Below are 19,389 nucleotides of genomic sequence, written 5' to 3'. Positions count from 1 at the left end.
AAATTGATGCAAGCCTTAACAGTGCAATAATATTTGTAATGCTTTCATTTTCATCTTTTAGATCTTATATAACATTTTGAGTCTATTCAAACTGGAAATTGATACAATATATATTTAGACAATGAAAAATTAAGGATAATTTCCAATACGATGTAACATTTGAAGAACGCACCCGCCCCGGTACAAAATGATTAATATGTATACAAAATACATAGACGCCAGTGAAATATTCACCTCGACTTAATATTTTTAAAGGTGTAATAAATATAAAATATTAGAAAGAAATTGATCACTAATCATTGCAGGAACATCACTATAGCCAGACTACACCTTTTCGCGTACTTGCTAAAGTAATTTACGATATAAAAAAATAAAATGGAACAAAAATAATGTTCCTTAATTAAGTTATATACCGATGTTTTCATAAATAAACCTCTTCACTGTAGTTTTTATTTATTTTTACAAATTTTCTTTTCAACAATACAATAATATTGTATCACTAATCCGTTGTGAACAATAACTTTTGTATAAAGGAATGCAAACTGATGGTTTACAAAATTGTGGTTAAACAAATGAATTGGATTTTTTCCGGGTTCTCTCTTTTGTCAACATAATAAAAATAGAATAGTCTAAAGTGGGTAGTGTCGTGACAACCTCTTGCTTTAATTTAAGTATATGCATTACTTATTGATTTATATTTGGATAAAATAGAACATATTTTGGAATTTCAGACGTCTGAAAATGTTAATTTATTATTCCGCTTTCGTGCTACTCTTAACATTGTGTGATGGGTTCCAATCTGGTATGTTCTGTATTACTTATTTATTTTTCTTTTAGCGCACAAGGCCTTTAGAAACGCTTTTTTGATTAAGTTAAGATAGCAAAAAAAAAAAAAAAATAAAAAAAAAAAAATAAAAACAACAACAAAACAAACAAACAAAAACAACAACAACAAGCTCTTGCTACCTAAAATATGGCTTATTATTAGAATGCAGATGTTAAATATGTGCAACTCTTTTGCAGATTTAATAGACAACTATTCTGTACACAAAATGAATATACTATGTTTTATCCATTTCAAGTACTTTCCTAAAAAGTACTCAAAACATGTAACTCAAATCAGATTATGGTAATATTCATGTGCAGTGATGACGTCTATACTGTAAATATTCTACCTTAATTGCCGAAGAATGAGATTGTACTCGTCTCGGTGTAAACATTCCCTTATTATGGTTAATGTTTCTTTTCTTATCATCAAACCTCACATGAATATTGGCCTTTATCAAAAATAAGGGCTCTAAATGGCAACACATCTTTTGTTTTTTTATGGTACATTATTTAAAACGCCAGAGTCATTTGATCGGACACCAAACGTCAAAGTCACTGTTGATAACTTCCCAGCCAAATCTAAAAGGAGTTGTACTTTTTCTTAACATTTTTGATACTTCTCTGAACAGTTTCTTAATTTTTCAACTACAAACCCCTTTCGCCCCTTATTCCCCATTACATATCACTCCCCCTCCGGTAAGTAGAAACATAATTTTCTTGTGTCAGTTCATATTGTTTCTAAGCATCTCCAATATCCACCCATTTCACCTCCTCCCAAACTCCAACATTACTATAACCCGAAAGTATTCAATTCCTCCTCATTCTCACATTACATGTCACAATTGAAAATAAAAACACAATTTCATACATTTCTCAAGATATTGATCCGTATATCAAGTTTTGTTATACGTATGTGTTGTAATAAAGAGGTTAAATAAACCATTTTCTGTATCAAGAGCACATATCTGCTCTGCAACCAGTCTGACTTTTCCACAAGACCATCTTGAGCCGTACTACATACGCATACACATTCCAAAAATGACCACCATTGATGATAAAATGCTATCTTAAGACGGTACGCGTGATAAATTAGGTATAGAGCACGAAACACGTGATGAATTTGACCTATCTGGCCTATAATACAACCTAACCGATGTTTAATTTGAACTCACAGCTTCAGCTTTAACAAAGGAAAACACCGGTTTTTCAAAAGTCAAGGATACATACCTCTAGACCTCATGATCAGATTCTTTCATGCTACAGTTGAAAATTCATCAATATTTTCATAAAGCCAAGGCACAAATCATACCTTTCAAAACACTTGTTCAATTATCTTGAACACACACAGTCAAATCTGTAGATTCTATATATATATACTGTGTAAATATGATTACGACCGGTGAAAAAATGAATGTGTCAGAGTGAAATTCTGATTTAGCTTGAACAAGACCTTAGTTATTAACATTTCGACTGTGTAAATATCATGGTGATTGGTAATTTAACGAAGGTTCCAAAATGCAAATACATGTATCATTAGATATGATAATGAAATATATTACTTTCAGAATAATCAAACTTGACCTTAGGGTCATACATATTCTCTCTTAACAAGGCAAGAATGAGATAAGAATAAGTGGATAAATGAAATGACAATATACATTGGTTCAAAGTGTGTTTGAGAAATGTAGATGCTTTCAATGAAAGGACGACGGACATCCTTTAAGCCCACCATTAGCGCTTTGTGGTCAAGTGAGCTAAAGGTGTGAGTAAAGGCGTGATTTATTTTCAATTTATACTAGTATTTCACTCTGTTTCTTATTTTAGCCCTTCTCCATTACAAACATAACTCTTTTTACCACCGCCTCCCCTTCTAAAATAAATTGCTTTATTTGTTCATATATGTGTTTGTCATTTACATACGTTTATGCTATTCCTTCTTTGTAACGTTTCGTTAGTTACTTTCAACAACGTTTATCAATAATGTTCACTGCTTATTGAGTGTAAAAAATGCCGGAACATTTCTGCAGACAATTGTCCCTTTACATACATCTGGAGGCGTCCCAGTGCTATTTGCGTAAGATATTGCTTGGTATCTCCTAATTAGAGGCTGGGGACTTCTGAGATAAAGGACTGACCCTTTCATCTGTCGTCATCATTTTGTGTCAGCGTTACTGCCAGTGTAATGTTTCATTAGGTCAATCAATGATTTAAAGTACGTCTTTCGTCGTTTGTAACATTTTTCTCATTAGCATTGTTGCCGTTAGTACTGTCATCCACGTAATACGCGCCGACGTAACCGTTTGAATCTCTGGTTTAGACCACCGGTATAGCGGCGATCACGTGAAACAGAGGATTGTGTAACCGTCGGCGTCTATTTAATCAATATTATTGCTTTCGAATTTGACCTCAATGTATTTGTTATCAAGCTAGTGTAGCCGTCGGGATGACTGGCCAGATTTGCCAGAATTGTGTCATTAGTACTACCGTAGTTGAAGCCATATCCGTCGATGTAACCATTGTGAAAAGAGATCCGTGCTTCATGACTATGACCTGGACTATCAGGTATGGTTACAATCCAGTTGAGGAAAAAACACATGTGCGTAAAGGTTGCGGAAGGACGGGAGATGGACAAAAGGGTATCAGCTCACATGTGAAAGCACTTCGTGCTCAGGTGAGCTTGGCAAAACATGGTTGTGCAAGGACGGAAAACGGACAGTTGATATCACAATAGCTCATCTTGTTCATGGGTACTAAACATAAATTTCAATCTTTGAACTGACTTTTATCAAACAATTTTATCATGCGTTGCGGAACTACTTGTAATTAGGCAATAGTAATTAGGCATTAGTATCTCCTAATTATGACTTAGTGATTCCTAATTAGGTGATACTAACTCCTAGTTAGGAGATTATATGATACAAACTGAAGTTTTATTTTACGCATGTGGAACTAAGACGCTTCCATACAAAATCCGTTTGCTATAACATGCAATTCTCTTTTGGCATAGTTTTTCTGAATGTCCAGCACACTGTCCTCGTAGTATGTTACTATAATGTTTACGAAATTACCACAGAAATATATAAATGCAAATTGTTTGTCAAAATTCTAACTAGAAAGGGGAAAAGCACGCTATTACTGTGCTTAAAATAAGTCGTGTCATTCTTTTAATACAAAAACAATATATTGAATAAAAGATTAGTTGTTTGATAACTACAGTAGCGGTATCAGCACACTGAACGAGGATATTATCCGACCTGCAGGATTGAGCGTCTGAAAAACCGCCTCCTCTACTTAAGCTACAGTAAATCTTAACAACTTTTCAGTATGTGTCAGGAGGGAAGCAGTGTATACAAAAGAAGGAGATACCGCCGTTTTCTTCACTGGTTCTAGGTATAGATACTTTCATCGAATAACTTTTTACAACACAACAGGCGGATCTGCAGAGCTCTTTCGTGCCATAATTTTCGACCACATTCCTACAAACTTCCACTTTTTTACTTTCGATAAACTTTTGAGAAACAGAACTGTCGTATATGGAAATGGAAGCCGATATGATAGGATGTCTATAACGATAGAACTTAGGAATGTCACCATTACAGACAACGGAACATATACATTGTCGTTTGATAGTGGACATGCGGTCTGCTGGACACTATTTATGCTGGGTATGTTATGCAGTTTATGAGTAATAATTGTTTACACATTTGCCGATTACCAAATACCCTTTTAAATGATGAATTTACTTTTTTTTTTATCTTCGAACAGGAGAACTTATTTTTATGGTAAATAACATTATTAAAGATACAAGCCATAATACGAGTATTGCAATAGTCGAACCTCAGAAACTACACTGTCTGTTGGATACAAAACATCTTCTTTGCATACCACAAAAGTACAGTGCATGCATATGTCAAATCCATTGAAGATATTTATTTACTGAACACTCCATATTCTATCGTTTACGAATTGTTAATGACCTTTGAGTCTGGCCTTTAGACGAGTTTATTTTCAAAGGATGGTCATATTTTGATACACAACTGTATACAAAATACCATAATTAAGTTAGCACATGGTATTTGTAAAGTGACTGTATAGCACAGTAGGTAAGAGCAGTCTGGTTTCGGATCTAAACAAAATAGGTTCGAATCTCGTGCTGAAGTTTGTCAATTATTTTCCTTTTATTCCATTTACATAATTATCGTTTTCTAATTACTTCAATTTGAGAGGAGTACTATTTACTTTGCCTTTTTTAATGCAAGAATCTTCGTTCTGCTTTTCATTTCTTGTGCAAAATGCAAAGGCATATTTTATTACATTCCTTGTACAGCCACTAAATTTCTCTCGTAGAAGGTACACTGTGCTGGGTAACTGTTGGACAGTTTTTTGTTTATTTTCTGTACAAGATGTACTTTGCACGAGGATGAAGTACAAAGGACAAAATGGTACACAATTCATTTTTTTTAAAGATTATATACGAGAGGAATTCGGCCAGGGACCGTCATATTTGTATGTCTTGTCACTTTTACATGCATGCGTTCCATCTTTAAGAAGCTGCCAAACTCTTCGTTTGATGACGCAGTTTTAACAATTTTATTATATACATATACTATAGGCCCTATTTAGTAAGACAAAACGACACTATAACCATGCTCAGTTCACAGTGACTAACTTACGACCAAGTTAGAAATAAGCATGAGGCGTTAGTACTACTGTGCTAATCTATATTTCAAGGCGGTGATCCCTGTTGAAATCATCGGTCGTTTCGAAGCAACCTCGTACTACTGTCCTTGTTACGCATATGTACATGATATTATTTATAAGACATGAAATATCAGTCCCAAGCTATACCCCCAATTCACTTTATTAAATTGCAAAACTCAATATTTTAGTAAAATATGTTAACCTTTAGCTTTCTCTACCTTTGCGACCAGTGCAGACCAAGAACAGACTGCACGTAAAAACAGGCACTATTTTCGAAAGCAGCTGTAAATTATTTTCCAGCACGACAATTAGATCTTGTTTGTATTCGTTATGTATTTCGGCACTAGCGTCGTTGTTGAATTTTACCACAGTCAGACATCTATGATTTACCCTAAAAGGTATACATGAACAACAAGGAGGCAGATTTCTAAAAGAAAGTTCGTCTGCTTTTTTCAATGGTGATCCGCCGCTCTCCCTCTTGAAAATGCGAAGACATAGTGTAACTGTTACTTGGTTGCTAAATGGACGTAACGAATGTCAATCGGCAAAGTTTCTCGTGCAAGGCGCTATTATGAAATTAGCGTTTGTTTCACGTGACATGGACGGATGGAATGTAACATACAGGTGTGCAGACAATTCGGGTAAAGTAGTGGAAGTTAACAGAACAATGACAATAATATGTACGTATCATATAGTTAACTTGAAAAATCAATTCGAACAAAATATTTGGTAAAAGTTTTGACATATTGCATCAAAATTAACAACACCTAAACATAAGTGTGATAGAACTCTTATAATCTTTTAATCAACCTTTGTAACGATTAAAATATTCAGTAGCATATTTCACTTGTTCTAATTAAAATGCATATTTCACATGTAATATTTTAAATGCATATTTTACGTACCAATTCAAAAGCATATTTCACTTGTACTTATTTAAATGCTTGTCTATTTAGTTTGTAACGTGAGACATTGAGAGTCAGCATAATGCTAATACCGGAGGGTTTGGCAACTGCATTCAAAGGTTACCCACAAACTCACCTTGTTCAAGCCCGTGGATTGAACGCAACGTTTAGTTGGTTACTAGTCGACTGTTACGGTAATCAAACATCAAGATTTCATCTGCAAGGCGAAATAATGAAGATACCAATAGTTACACGTGACATGGAAGGATGGAATGTTATTTACAGGTGCACGGAGGCCTCCGGAAACGTTTTGGAATTCAACACAACATTAAGGATAATATGTATGGTGTCTTGTTAGTTTATCTATAATAATTTTACCTACAACTTTACCGTTTTATCTGACAATACTTTCGATCTTCACCACCCCATTTAGTAACGTTGTTATGTTACTTAATTGTGTGTCAAATTTCAAATGTATTCTACCAACTCATCCCAGGTAAAATGTATTTTCTAAAGATTTCCGCTGAAAATGTCCGTTTCTAATATTTTAACAGGTATCAGAAGCGTTTTTAAATGCTGCATAACCTGCTTGTTTTAAAGCATCCTTACAAATATACTTAATTCAATCAAATAAATATAGATGCTCCAAACGAGGATGAACTAATAGAAGCAAGATCAACAATATTCTTACAAGGTTATCCGCCATCGCATACAGCCACAAAGCCAGGACAGAACATAATATTGATATGGATGTATGACGGTTTTAGACTTAATGAAACAACCCAGTTTCTCGAGCAAGGAGATAAACTGTAGATTACATCTGTGTCTCGCCTAATGACCAGAAAGAACATTACATATAGAAGCATAGACAGTTCTGGTATAGTTAATGAGATAAACTTCACGTTGGAAGTATCCTGTAAGCACTTTCTTCGTTATTTTTTAAAATAAATGTTCATTTGAATATCTGTTTATTTACTTACGTATCACAACATATACTATATTTGCATATATAATAACCTTACTAAACCCCAAAGGTATATGCAGGCTAATGAACCGAAATCTTGATGATAATTATTTCAAGAACTTCTACTACTACACTTTTGAAAAAAAGACCAGCCAATTTTGGATCAAGCTGTGATACATTGTTTGCTTTTGTTCGTTATTGTGATCATTCTTCTAAAAAGTTTTATTTTCATTGATAAACGCACCTGTCAGATAGACCAAAATGGCCAATTCAATTAAAACCAAGCAGAAGCACGTATCAAGAGCGGATAAGTGCTATGTAGAGTGTAATCCACCATGAAAAATGTCTTGGGACTCGCACAGTCGAGAAAACATACTAAAACTTGAACATGTCACATAGGAGACTGAGGGAGAGTACACGTGTACCGCAAGACGAACTGGAACAGATGTTGTTATCAATGAAACAATTTATGTATATATATCCTAGGTAGATTTGTTTATAAGCATATTGTTTCTTTTTGACAATATACTCATTAGTGTGCTTCTTCGAAAAGGTTAGTCTTGATAAAATAATTTTTTATTTAACTACGCCAAGCATAAAACGCGGTAGCTAATATTGTAAAGACAAACTCAGGTTTAAAGTTTGAGTACTTCTGTTGAATATGCTCATTTAAAACTATTGACAGTAACTTCTGAATTTGATAAGATTTCAGAGGACGCTTCTGCCACAATTCCAATAGCAGTATTAGCAAGTTTTTAGTGCTTAACAGTTCTCTTTGCGTGTGTTCTACATCGTAAAGAGCAAAGAAGTCGATAAACATGTTGTCAGACATGTACTCGTACGTTTACTTCTGGACATCTGCTGTTATCTTGTTTCAAGAATAATGTGTTTTAATCGTCGATAAGAACCAATCGTTTCTAAAGAGCTAAGTAATAAAATCGGAATATAGTGTATATTTCATTATGAATTGAGGTAAACTGCAACACTAAATATGAGGCAATTGCCTGTAATGCATTCAATTAGAAACTTACATAAATGAAACGATCAATAATAGCCGTCTCAGAAATGTGTGTTGCTGTTTTCATTTCAATACATGACGGATTTTCTCATTTATTTTCAGGTGCAGGTAAGACAGAGCACAAGGAAACACGTGAACATTCCGGAAACAGAAGTCTGATATTCTATTGTCAAACGTAAATATAATGCATATGTTTGATGGTTTAATCAGCACTGCAAACACGTGCACAGAGCATTAATCTAATTATGTTTTAATCGTAACAGATCTAAGCTTTCTATATGTGTTCTGAAATTCTTATACATGTTATATATAAATACTTATTATCAAATTTTATGTTTTTGAAAAAAGAAAACGACTACAAATCCGTATCATCAAAGAATATATACTGCAAGCAACTTTTGAATTGAAATTAAAAATCTGAAATAGTTGTGTAATTTGATTTCTCTTACAGGTCTGAAAATGAATCGTACGAAAATCTAAGTTATGAGACAAGAGGCGCCCAAATGGAAAATAATAACAATGTAGAACTTAGTTAGTTTTAATTTTCTCATGTTGTAATATACGCAATAGCCTTAAATTACGATTTCAAATGAAAAGAGAAACATTTAGGTTTAAACAGTTTTCGAATTATTCGTAGTCATAATGTATTTCGATGTACGTGTCCTGCTTACAAAGACGTCAATGTTGACCTAAAATGAGCCCTTAATTCGCATTATCTCCTTTTTATTTTCAGGTGAAGAATATGTCAATACAACAGTTAGTACAGTAACTTAAACTCCAGACGCAGTGTACAAATACATTGATTAGTTCTTACAGCATTAACGATAACAACTTTTTTTCACAAAAGAATGGCGCAAACAAAAATACATAACGTCAAACATTAAGGTAGTATGCGCCCTTTGTCGAGATTTTTAAAAAATCGTCGGATTCTATTCAAACTTGGTTAAAATAAACGTAACACAACTGCCGTTGCGAAAATGTACTTTTTATTTTATTCTGACGTCGGTAACATAGCAACATATTAACGTCAAAGCGCCATCTGTCGGCTCTTACTGAAATCGGTGTGTTTCTGTGTTTTTTTCGTTGCATCAAAATTTAAAATTCAAACTACATTGTAATCACGACAAAAATATCTATAAAAACATCACAATATATTAGCCGTTAATTCTACGAGTGTGTGCAATTCAGTAAAAATGCAACGTCAAAACGTTATAAACGTACCTGTTTTTCATTAAGATTGGATCACTTTTCCACATAACATAAAGCAAACAGTTAAAATGCAATATTTTCCAATGTTTGAACTGTTTTCTGTACCCTGTTGGTTCGCAACATTTTTGGCTATTTATCATTTTTTCTTAGAATATGAAACATAACTAAGTTTGTTGCTGAACACCACCATAGGTTCCAAGTGGTTCTAGGCCGTCAACTTGTGTATGAAATGAATTTGGACTTTTGCTTTACTCTTGCATGATCGTTAGAAGCGACTTTTAGAGTCCGAACATTTGGTTATGCTAAATCTCAGTGATTTTAGCGGGTGCGAAAGTTTTGATTCCATAATCCTCACTTAAATGAGGTGTGAAACCAACGTTCTTAGTCCTGTTTGGTGCCATAAAATTTGTACTGTGTTAGTGCGGCTTAAAACCCAAATCACACCACCGTAGGTCTAGATGTATAATGGCTATTCAATTTTTTTTCAATAAAATTTTGAAACAAGACATAAAGAGCTATCATCATTTAAATACCACCTTTAGGCTATTTTTCCTGAAGATTTCCTTGAAGTACATTTCAAGTACAACCTAGTTTCATGTTAACAAAACATTTTTCGGTCTCAGCTACGTATTACTAGAACGTCAAGAATAAATTCCAATCAGTACTGAATAGTCAGTTGAAAATATTCATACACTCAACGTTTAATTTGGATATATATGACAAATAATTTTCATTATTAAACTCATGTAAGACTGAAAATGTTTTGTGAACATGCGACCAAAACTGCAAAGAAACACATAGAACTTGTCTGTAGTTATATCATAATCAGACCGTGCGTAGATATTTCCCATATGTCAATTTCTAATCAGTAACATACTAACCAATTTCTGTTTAGCGCATCATGAAAGTGTTTGACTAATGTGACCTTGATAGAACGGCATTGTCGTTAGGCATTAAATTATGCGTGTGGTTGTATATTTAAGCCAAATCAATTTTGTAAAGTCAAAGGACTTAGCAAATATGTTGAAAACCTGAAATGTAATCACAGATGACATATTTATTGACTGCAAAATCCAAAAATTGGTCTTTCTATATGGGTATGCATTTCAATAATGAATGTACCAACTAAGGTTTTAGATTGTACGAAGTCTTTGACTATAAAACTTACACTGTTTTATGTATAATGTTTAAGTATGAATGCGATTTTAAATGATGTTTTCTGAGTGATTGTCGTGTAATTTAACGTTTGTACATTTTGTTTATGTTATAGAAGGCCATGTTTGAACTAAGATGTAATAAGGTGTCCTATTTGCATGTCTGTACATGTTACCGTCAGAAGAATTTTTTATGTAGGGATAACGCATGTTTTTTCATGTTATAACGTCTGCAGAATCCCGAGGGATTCTGAAGATGTTATAACACGAAATGAACATGCGCTAACGCTATTCTAGCATAAAACGCGGAGAAAACTAATAAATGAATACATTCTCCCTCAACGTCATCAAATTTCCATGAAATGCGCTGGAATATCTGAGTCGTTTTTTCACGTTGACGTCATTTCCATTTGAATTATCCGTTTTGGGGCCGTAATACGTTTACGCTTTGCCACGGAACGCGCATATATAAAAAGGTGTTATAATAGCACGTGAGCGCGAGAATCTCTCTGTTAACACACGTTTTCTCTCTTGTTAAAACACCACCAAAAAGTGACAAGAACAGCAGTTTTATGCTAGAATGTAGGGATAACGCATGTTTTTTCGTGTTATAACGTCTGCAGAATCCCGAGGGATTCTGAAGATGTTATAACACGAAATGAACATGCGCTAACGCTATTCTAGCATAAAACGCGGAGAAAACTAATAAATGAATACATTCTCCCTCAACGTCATCAAATTTCCATGAAATGCGCGGGAATATCTGAGTTGTTTTTTCACGTTGACGTCATTTCCATTTGAATTATCCGTTTTGGGGCCGTAATACGTTTACGCTTTGCCACGGAACGCGCATATATAAAAACATGTTATAATAGCACGTGAGCGCGAGAATCTCTCTGTTAACACACGTTTTCTCTCTTGTTAAAACACCACCAAAAAGTGACAAGAACAGCAGTTTTATGCTAGAATGTAGGGATAACGCATGTTTTTTCGTGTTATAACGTCTGCAGAATCCCGAGGGATTGGTTGGTGCCCGAGCCCGTAGCGCTTTGCCACGGAACACGCATATATAAAAAAGGTGTTATAACAGCACGTGAGCGCGAGAATCGCTCTGTTAACACACGTTTTCTCTCCTGTTAAAACACCCCCGAAATGTGACAATAACAGCAGTTTTATGCTAGAATTATTATTATAACATGGTTCCAATATTGTAAAGGCCTGAACGATCACATTCAGTTACGATAACAAAAAAAAAGCTCATAATAATATGTAGCCAAATACTTTTAAGACCCCACATTGAATAGTTCTTGTGGCTATTTTGAAGCAGTCAGTCACCGTAGGATTAGACTGAATTCTATACAGTTACTAGTAAATTTCAAACGTTTTAGAAGCGATTTCGCTTATTAGTCTCATGGCAACGCATCTTAACGTTTATCTCATCAAACCATTTTAACTTTTTTTTTGCCTTACAGCCTACAAGGAAAATATAACTTGCTGTAAAATATGAACAAAGTAAGAAAGACAATTTGAAAGCATTAATGACGAAATATTCGAATTTTAAAGACGTTAGAAGGAAAAGGGTTCGCCACTCGTGTGAAATTTCCTTCAATGTCTCATGCAGAACCATTTCATCATTTACCAGTTCCATTGACAAGTCTGTGCTTTTTTGTCATATCTTGTAATTTGCCAGAGCTTTCATCTGATTGTTTGCTCTTGTCATCTATAAATGCCCAAATGTTTTTATTTAAGAAATAATGCATAAAGAAACCGTGTTTTAACGTTATTAATACACGAAAAGTGGTTATACGTCCGCGGAATACTTTTACGAGGGCGTAGCCTGAGTGAATTACTCTGGCGGCGCATAACCGATTTTTCGTGTATTAATCTAAGTAAAACACAATTTTGCTATACATTATTTCTATTCTAATATGCCCTGAATCTGAAACAGTTGATAAAATTTAGTATCGCTCTTCCTTGATCGCAAAAAAATCAACACTGACGTCATTGCACGTTAACGTGACGTCAATTTAGCATAAGTGTGTTTTTAACAGAAACAAGCATATTAGAATTCTATTTCTTTATCAACACAATCCTTTTTTATTTCTAAAGCGAATTGCAACATTTGCCCAGACGTGATAATTGTCCGTTTATCTTTTCTAAATATGTAGTTATGATATTAGGGTTCATAGTATTTACCTTCTTTATCACTTATAACCATGGTGGGTCTATGAAATTTGGTACGGGTATCACAGTCTATAACGTGATAACGCGACACCACAAGACAACATGACACCTGATCGGACAACGTGATTGCTTTCGTTTTGCAGTCAGTATTTTCAATTTTGTCTATACATAATGTGAATCAATGAAAATCAGATTCCTACTGAGTTCAGAGGATAGAAAGAGGCATCTAAAGGAATATTTTCTGAATAAAAAAGACCACCAAATAATCACACAGATGGCTGATCCATGGCCAGATTTTCATTGTTTTAGATATTGAACCGCGGAGTTTTTCTTATGGCATTTACCTCAATAAATAGCCCAACATTCTATATCTTTGTCTGCCAAATATCCCGGCGAAATCTCCATTATTTCCGAAGTACTTTTCTTATTTATGAACATTTCATTCTTGACTCATTCTAAATTCAATGCTTCCGATGGAAGATAACCACGATGGTATGCTTAGGACATGCATTTTTTTAAAGATTAAATTATCTCGCGCGGACGGCATCTTGTCTCGAGCGCATGACATCTTATCTCGAGCGCTCGACATCTTATCACGTGAGCACGACATCGTATATCGAGCGCATGTCATCTTATTTTGAGCGCTCGACATCTTATTTCGTGCGTAAGACATCTTATCTCGAGCGTAAGGCATCTTATCTCGTGCGCACGACATCTTATCTCGTGCGCACGACATCTTATCTCGAACGCACGACATCTTATCTCGAGCGCTCAACATCATATCTCGTGAACACGACATCTTATCTCGAGCGCACGGCACGACATTCTATCTCTTTCCTTTAAAATTTAAACATAAGCAATGTCAACATGATGTGAAGCATGGAGAGAAAAAACACATAAAACAATGCTAATTATTGAAAGTACTTAACATCTGATCAGAAATGAGGAACAAAGCGGACCATATTGGTTACTAGTTGGGGCGTTATAATAACTAAATAAGCTATTTCTTATGATATTATGTAACTTTAACACTGTGATAAATTTTTAACCTGTGCATATGATTAAACCAGATTTTGTTAGGCATTTAGTAATTCAAAATATCAATATTAAATTTTGTTGTCGTCACAGAATCAAAGTTTATCCAACAAAACAGGCCATACACACGGATAACTTCCATTACAGTCATATTTCAACGGATAACTTTGTGGACGAGTACACCCGAGAAGCTACTTGTGGCGTAACGAAGATTATTCCACAAACTCTCACTACTCCCACAAGAGCCAATACATTTAATCGAAACGTCATCGCCCTTGTTGACTTTAACAATGGCATCCATTGTATAGCAATTAGACCACTGATAGTCTCCGAGCAGAGATTGAGAGATAAGTTCCCCATTCAAAGTGATGCCGAAGTACGAATGGGTACGGGTAGATAAACATATCTGCGTCGTGAAAAGGTAGACACCTCCAGCTGGTGCTTTGAAGATGCCAGTTGCATTGTCGTAAGCATCACCCATGTTAAATATATTCTTTGAGAATATTATAACCTTGCTGTCGCGCAATGACTTGTCAGACACAACGTTAGTTTTGAATGCGACGATATGTGTGACGACAGAACCTGAAATAACAAAAGGATTCTTATAGTTATTTATAACGATTGAAATTTAACGATGTAAATTTTACAGTTTCAGCAACGTTTCTTTAGAATTAAACGGTATTAACGAGTAAGAGGTTTTGAAAACATCGACTGGAACCCTGATCAATTAACAAATGCTATTTCATACGAATGCAGTCCATAAATAACAACTACACGATGTCTGTATGTATAATCACAAATTTTAGAAGAAAGAATGAAAAAGCAAGACCAGCGTAGTCATCGAAAAGAACTCAGTAAGACTTCAAAGTATTCAACACGTTAATTTGGGATTACAACTACATCACTTTTAATGAGTATTGCAGCCTTCCCTGGCATTAGTTCAGGAACTTCAGCTGGCTGTTGTCCTAACATTTAAGAATTTGAAACTCTTAGTTGATAAGACTCGAAGAAATAACTGTAAGAGCCAAGTAATTTCAAGTAAGTGACTCTTACTGCTCGGTTACGATTGACCCCTGCAGTAAAGACGGGTAAAGGCAATATACAAATGCATTTCGATATTGATATGCAGTTTGTACTGCGGTAATATCATCACATTTTGGCCAGTTTCTTAAAGTTATAATAACGAGAAATGATAAATCTTTAAAAGTGATCATTTATGAAATATCACATGTTTATAATAATACATTAAAGAAGTATGTATTACGGGATTTCACCTTTTTTTTGTTTGACAATGTAAGAGATACTTTCTAAACCAGACTATTAGTATATAAAGATGTTTAAGACAGTAACCAAAATGATCCAACCTTTTTGACATGGACACAATGTGTAGATACTTGCTTCTTCCAAAAATATGCTCAAAAGTATTTTTCATGCTTTGACAAAACATATAAGAATCTTTCACAGGGAAATATCTGGCTCGATGGTAACTGATTAGGTAGTCACAAGGCTCTGCCGAGTTACCGCGAAACCCGAGAGCCAGCTATTTTCATCCGCACCTTCATTTCTTGCATATCGTATTCTTAAAGTAACAGAAGAAATGAAAAAACAAATGTTTCCTTTTAAGCGCTATTATTTATTATAGTAGCGTATGAATGTACGCATTCCTAAGGCTTCGTAAATTTCAGCACGTGAGCGGGGTGTAAGATGAGTTTTTCTAGCACCGACAAAAACACGGGAAAATCCTGTCTGACATGCAAAATATGGTATTTTTGTACGTGTCATAATTTCATTTTCATTTTATATCAAAATGAAGTATACTTATTTAAAACATAAACACGCTTATAATCATTATGTTTTTTGTGGCTTTTTAAAACATGGCTCGTGGTCATAAAATTAATCAAATTATACGATGGTTTTGATCTATTTTCTTGAATTTTCTTTATGACATTCACAATATCATAGTTGCCAAATTTCAGAAATGTCCTTCAGGTAACTTCTAATATAACGATTTGTTAAGTGTATACTGATAAAATCTTGAAATTAATGCTATTGAATAATGTGTGCTCTTCATTTAAAAATTAATTTCAAATAATATGTATTTAGAATTGCCAAGAAACAAGCGAAACTACAAATCAGTTGGCTTGCATTTCCACTACCGTCCATGAACAGGCTCAATGCAACCGAGCCTGCAACATTTTCGTTTCTGTTGTGTTGAGCGACGTGTGATTTTCCACTTTTTCTATTTTACTAAATTTGTTATATTTAAAGTCATATGAATACTTGATAGAACAATTTGAAGATACAAAACTATGTTTAATATTTTATGATATACCTGTGATAGTTATGCCTGTAATACAGCTTGTATTTGATAAACAAAATCAACTCCATTCGGATACGGAAAAATAATTAATGGTGGGGTGAGTCGCCTTAGTCGTGAACTCAACGTGGGTTCGAGCCCCACTGGGGTCACGACCATGACTTCTCATATTACACCAGTACTGTTTTTTCCAAGAATCGGACTCGAGAGTGGTTCATACAGGCTTTAAGCTTTCATCACAATCGAGCTAAAACAAATAAGTATAAACTGAACTAAACTAAATATGACGTCAAGATGATGAAATGATGGTGTGCTTAAAAAGAGTACACGATTTCAAACGTCTATTTTTTTCTGTATTTTTTTTTGTATAAAATTAAAGTCAATTTTCTCGAGCCGACTAAAATATTGTTCATCAAAGAAGAACTAATAGGACTGATGTAATAACCATTTTTAGCGAGCTCGAAGAGCAAATCCGAAAGGCCTGCTCAACAAAGCAAAAGTGGAAACTCCACAGGTCGCCCAACACGACAAAAATGAAGATTTTATGGACGGTAGTGGAAATACCACCTACACCCTCTACACCCGGGTTGAGCAGATCTCAAAGGCACACCTGGCGGAGAGGAAGTCGCAGTGAAGAGAGAATGTCATTCGATTGTTCAAATTATTTTTAACTCAAACACTCAAATAACAACAAGAGAGAGGCTTCCATTTAGTTGCAAAAATAATTACATTCTTTTTAAAGATAAATTTTGGAAAGAAACTGGAAAAATATGTTATTAATATTTCTAACGTAAACGCGGCAAATAGCAAATGACGTCATAGAGACATCGGCTTCCCCGTAAATTTGCAATTATAAGATATTCGCTATAAAAGAATTGATAACACTAAATTAAAACGTTTATATGAATTGTTTCGTTGTTATAAAATTTGAAAAGAAGTGAAATCTGATTTCCCCGAGCTCGATATGAGGCTTTGCCTTATTTCATACCATTTTATTATACAAATCTAATACTAAAATTCATCTTTAATTAAGCTACTTAAAATGAAGTATATTCGAAAGTGTTATACTTCAGTTTATACAGTGTTTTTCTTCATAACAATACAAAACTAATGTTAAATACATACCTTTTAACGTTTCCATTTCTGCAGTATTATCCTGAATGACTTTTACAGTTTGTGATTGGATACGCTCCAATGCATTTTCAAGGTTGCCTTTCATTGTTTCAACGTCATTTTTCAACCTTTCAAATTCCGCTGCAAACTTGTTTCTCTCATTCTTCAAGTCTACAACAGCGTCCACTACTTGCTGTTTAGAGTCGTCAATGTCATCTTTCATTTTCTCTACAAATATTTCCTGCCTGATCATCTTTTCTAACGTTTGTTCCTCGTAATGAAACCGGGAACATAGTGGCTCAGTCCCGAAAGTGGGATTTGAATTTAAAATTAAAAAGCAGAAAATTGCAGCACAAAACATCTTGTATGAGTCTGAATGAAGCGAAGGAATGAAAACTGTAGAATCAGGTTTAGGTGTATGTATATGCCAAGGGGTGGTTAAGAAAATTCAATATAAGTATACCATTTAATAGAGAATGAAATTATCGCAATACCGGTATTATCATATTTTGATCACATAGATAGGACCTGATATTCATTATGGGAACATTTGCCATTTACATTACATTAACATCTGGTGATGACTTTTTAAAAACAGTTCTTTACAAAGCTACCTTTTGACTTTAAGTATTCAAAAGTACAGTAAACCCAGTTTGTTGAGTAGCGTTAAGAATATAAGCGCTGTAGTTTCGACTTTAGATAATAATTTAATTCATGCATTCTTTTATTGACTCACAATGTCTTAAATGAATTGTTTTGTTTTTATGTTACATTATATTTTCCTGTGTTGACGTATATAGATTAACTTTTAACTAAAAAACAAGCAAGTCCTTAATTCCATATCGGTGACAAATATTGTGAAGTTATCACTTTTGGACTTGAAAGAGGTTTGTTGCGACAGTATAAACTACTTTCATGTGATCGTTAAGTATGGCCTCATTTGATACACAGGAAAGTATAATTTCATATGGCAACAAGATATAAAGTTAGTTTAACTGGACGGATGCATTGTCTGTTTTAATTCAATAATTAACACACACCTGCAAGTTGGGTTATTGTATCGGTCAAGGTAGGACAGACTTATACTACAGAGTTACATATGCCAGTTATAATTTTCAAATTTGTCGGATTTTTATCACCAAGTAAGGCACTAACATTTTTATACACGTCATTGATTAAAACATTCATGTCATCTCAGCGCAAAATATGCTTATTTATTTCGATGCAGTTACCAGCTTCCTTGCATTGACGTGACGATATTGTTTTTGCAAAATTTGCTTTTTTGTGACATTTTGTATCAGATAGCAACCGTCATAGTAAATATTTAACTGTCATCTCTTTTTTTTTACACATAGGGTATGGATAAATTTCATAAAACAACTCTGTAAATCTTTTAATAATATCTACTGTAATGAGAGAACTTTTCATTTCTAGAAACATACTGGTCGATCCTTACTTTACATTTGAGAGGAAAAGTTAAACTTTATTATTTATACACGTAGTCAGACCTGCACAAGTTCTGTGATATTAGCTTTATTTGAAATATCATCTTAAGAAAATAACTTATCGGCGGGAAAAACGTTCTAAAGGTACAAAAATGTTTGGATTGAAGCAATTACAAGGGTTTGAAAGAGATAAAATTAGCTTTGGTACAGTTGTAGCGTACCCTAGCCGATAAACAAACGGGTTTTTAATGAAATCATGCTGCCAACCTGAAGAATATATATATATATATATATATATATATATATATATATATATATATATATATATATATATATATATATATATATATATAAATGCAAAAGTTTGTACCGGATCAAGTATATTATAAAGAAAATATAAACAACATTACATGAGTAACATTATATTTGCCTACCGGTTTCGTTTATACTCATCAGGGCAAATAAAACAATATGGCGTCAATAAATGTGTAATTGCTAAGCAACGTCATTTTTGCG

At 34.1% G+C, this 19,389-nt stretch overlaps 1 protein-coding gene across 1 annotated transcript; it reads right to left on the bottom strand.

Moving 5' to 3' along the window:
* Nucleotides 1-13,635: 13,635 nt before the first annotated feature.
* LOC123523515 (uncharacterized) lies at nucleotides 13,636-19,132 on the bottom strand. Its single transcript, XM_053539933.1, has 2 exons — nucleotides 17,441-19,132; nucleotides 13,636-14,580 (listed from the first exon to the last, which is right to left on the bottom strand). The coding sequence occupies exons 1-2, from the start codon at nucleotides 17,787-17,789 to the stop codon at nucleotides 14,153-14,155; spliced, it is 777 nt and encodes a 258-aa protein (XP_053395908.1). The 5' UTR covers nucleotides 17,790-19,132; the 3' UTR covers nucleotides 13,636-14,152.
* Between the last annotated feature and the right edge of the window lie 257 nt (nucleotides 19,133-19,389).

This window comes from Mercenaria mercenaria, chromosome 3, assembly GCF_021730395.1.
Source record: "Mercenaria mercenaria strain notata chromosome 3, MADL_Memer_1, whole genome shotgun sequence".
Taxonomy (NCBI): Eukaryota; Metazoa; Mollusca; class Bivalvia; order Venerida; family Veneridae; genus Mercenaria; species Mercenaria mercenaria.
The sequence above is the reverse complement of the archived record's forward strand: the minus strand, read 5'-3'. Positions and strand labels throughout refer to the sequence as shown.